Source organism: Atta colombica, unplaced genomic scaffold, assembly GCF_001594045.1.
Source record: "Atta colombica isolate Treedump-2 unplaced genomic scaffold, Acol1.0 scaffold150, whole genome shotgun sequence".
Lineage (NCBI taxonomy): Eukaryota > Metazoa > Arthropoda > Insecta > Hymenoptera > Formicidae > Atta > Atta colombica.
The window spans coordinates 1,699,793-1,700,115 of record NW_017259240.1 but is presented as its reverse complement, the minus strand read 5'-3'; the positions used below and the strand labels follow the sequence as shown (position 1 = coordinate 1,700,115).

The 323-nt window shown below is 20.1% G+C and overlaps 1 protein-coding gene across 1 annotated transcript in view; it reads left to right on the top strand.

Moving 5' to 3' along the window:
• LOC108685341 (membrane metallo-endopeptidase-like 1) overlaps window positions 1–323 on the top strand; it is a 7,519-nt gene that overhangs the window by 2,231 nt on the left and 4,965 nt on the right. Inside the window, exon 4 of the mRNA XM_018190085.1 lies at window positions 118–228. Within this exon, the coding sequence (XP_018045574.1) occupies window positions 118–228 (111 nt within the window). The remainder of the gene's footprint in view (window positions 1–117; window positions 229–323) is intronic.

Genomic DNA, 323 nt, shown 5'->3' with positions numbered 1-323 from the left:
AAATTATACTAGAAATCCATGAAATATTTATTTCTTTTTAGAAGAAAAAATTGACTAGCTATTGAAAGTAGTTATTGAATATTTATGCATTTGTTACTCTGTTTTAAATAATTTTAGATCAAATGTTAAAAGAGAAACACGAGAACGTGCATTCAATTTTTGCAACGTACTACGACAGTTGTGTGCAATATGAAAAAAATATGAACTTCAATAAAAGAATTACAATGGGTAAATTAAATATTTTATGATTAAATATTTTAATAGTCAATAATTGAATAAAGATTTATGAAGTAAATATAATATAATAAAATTTAATTTAATAT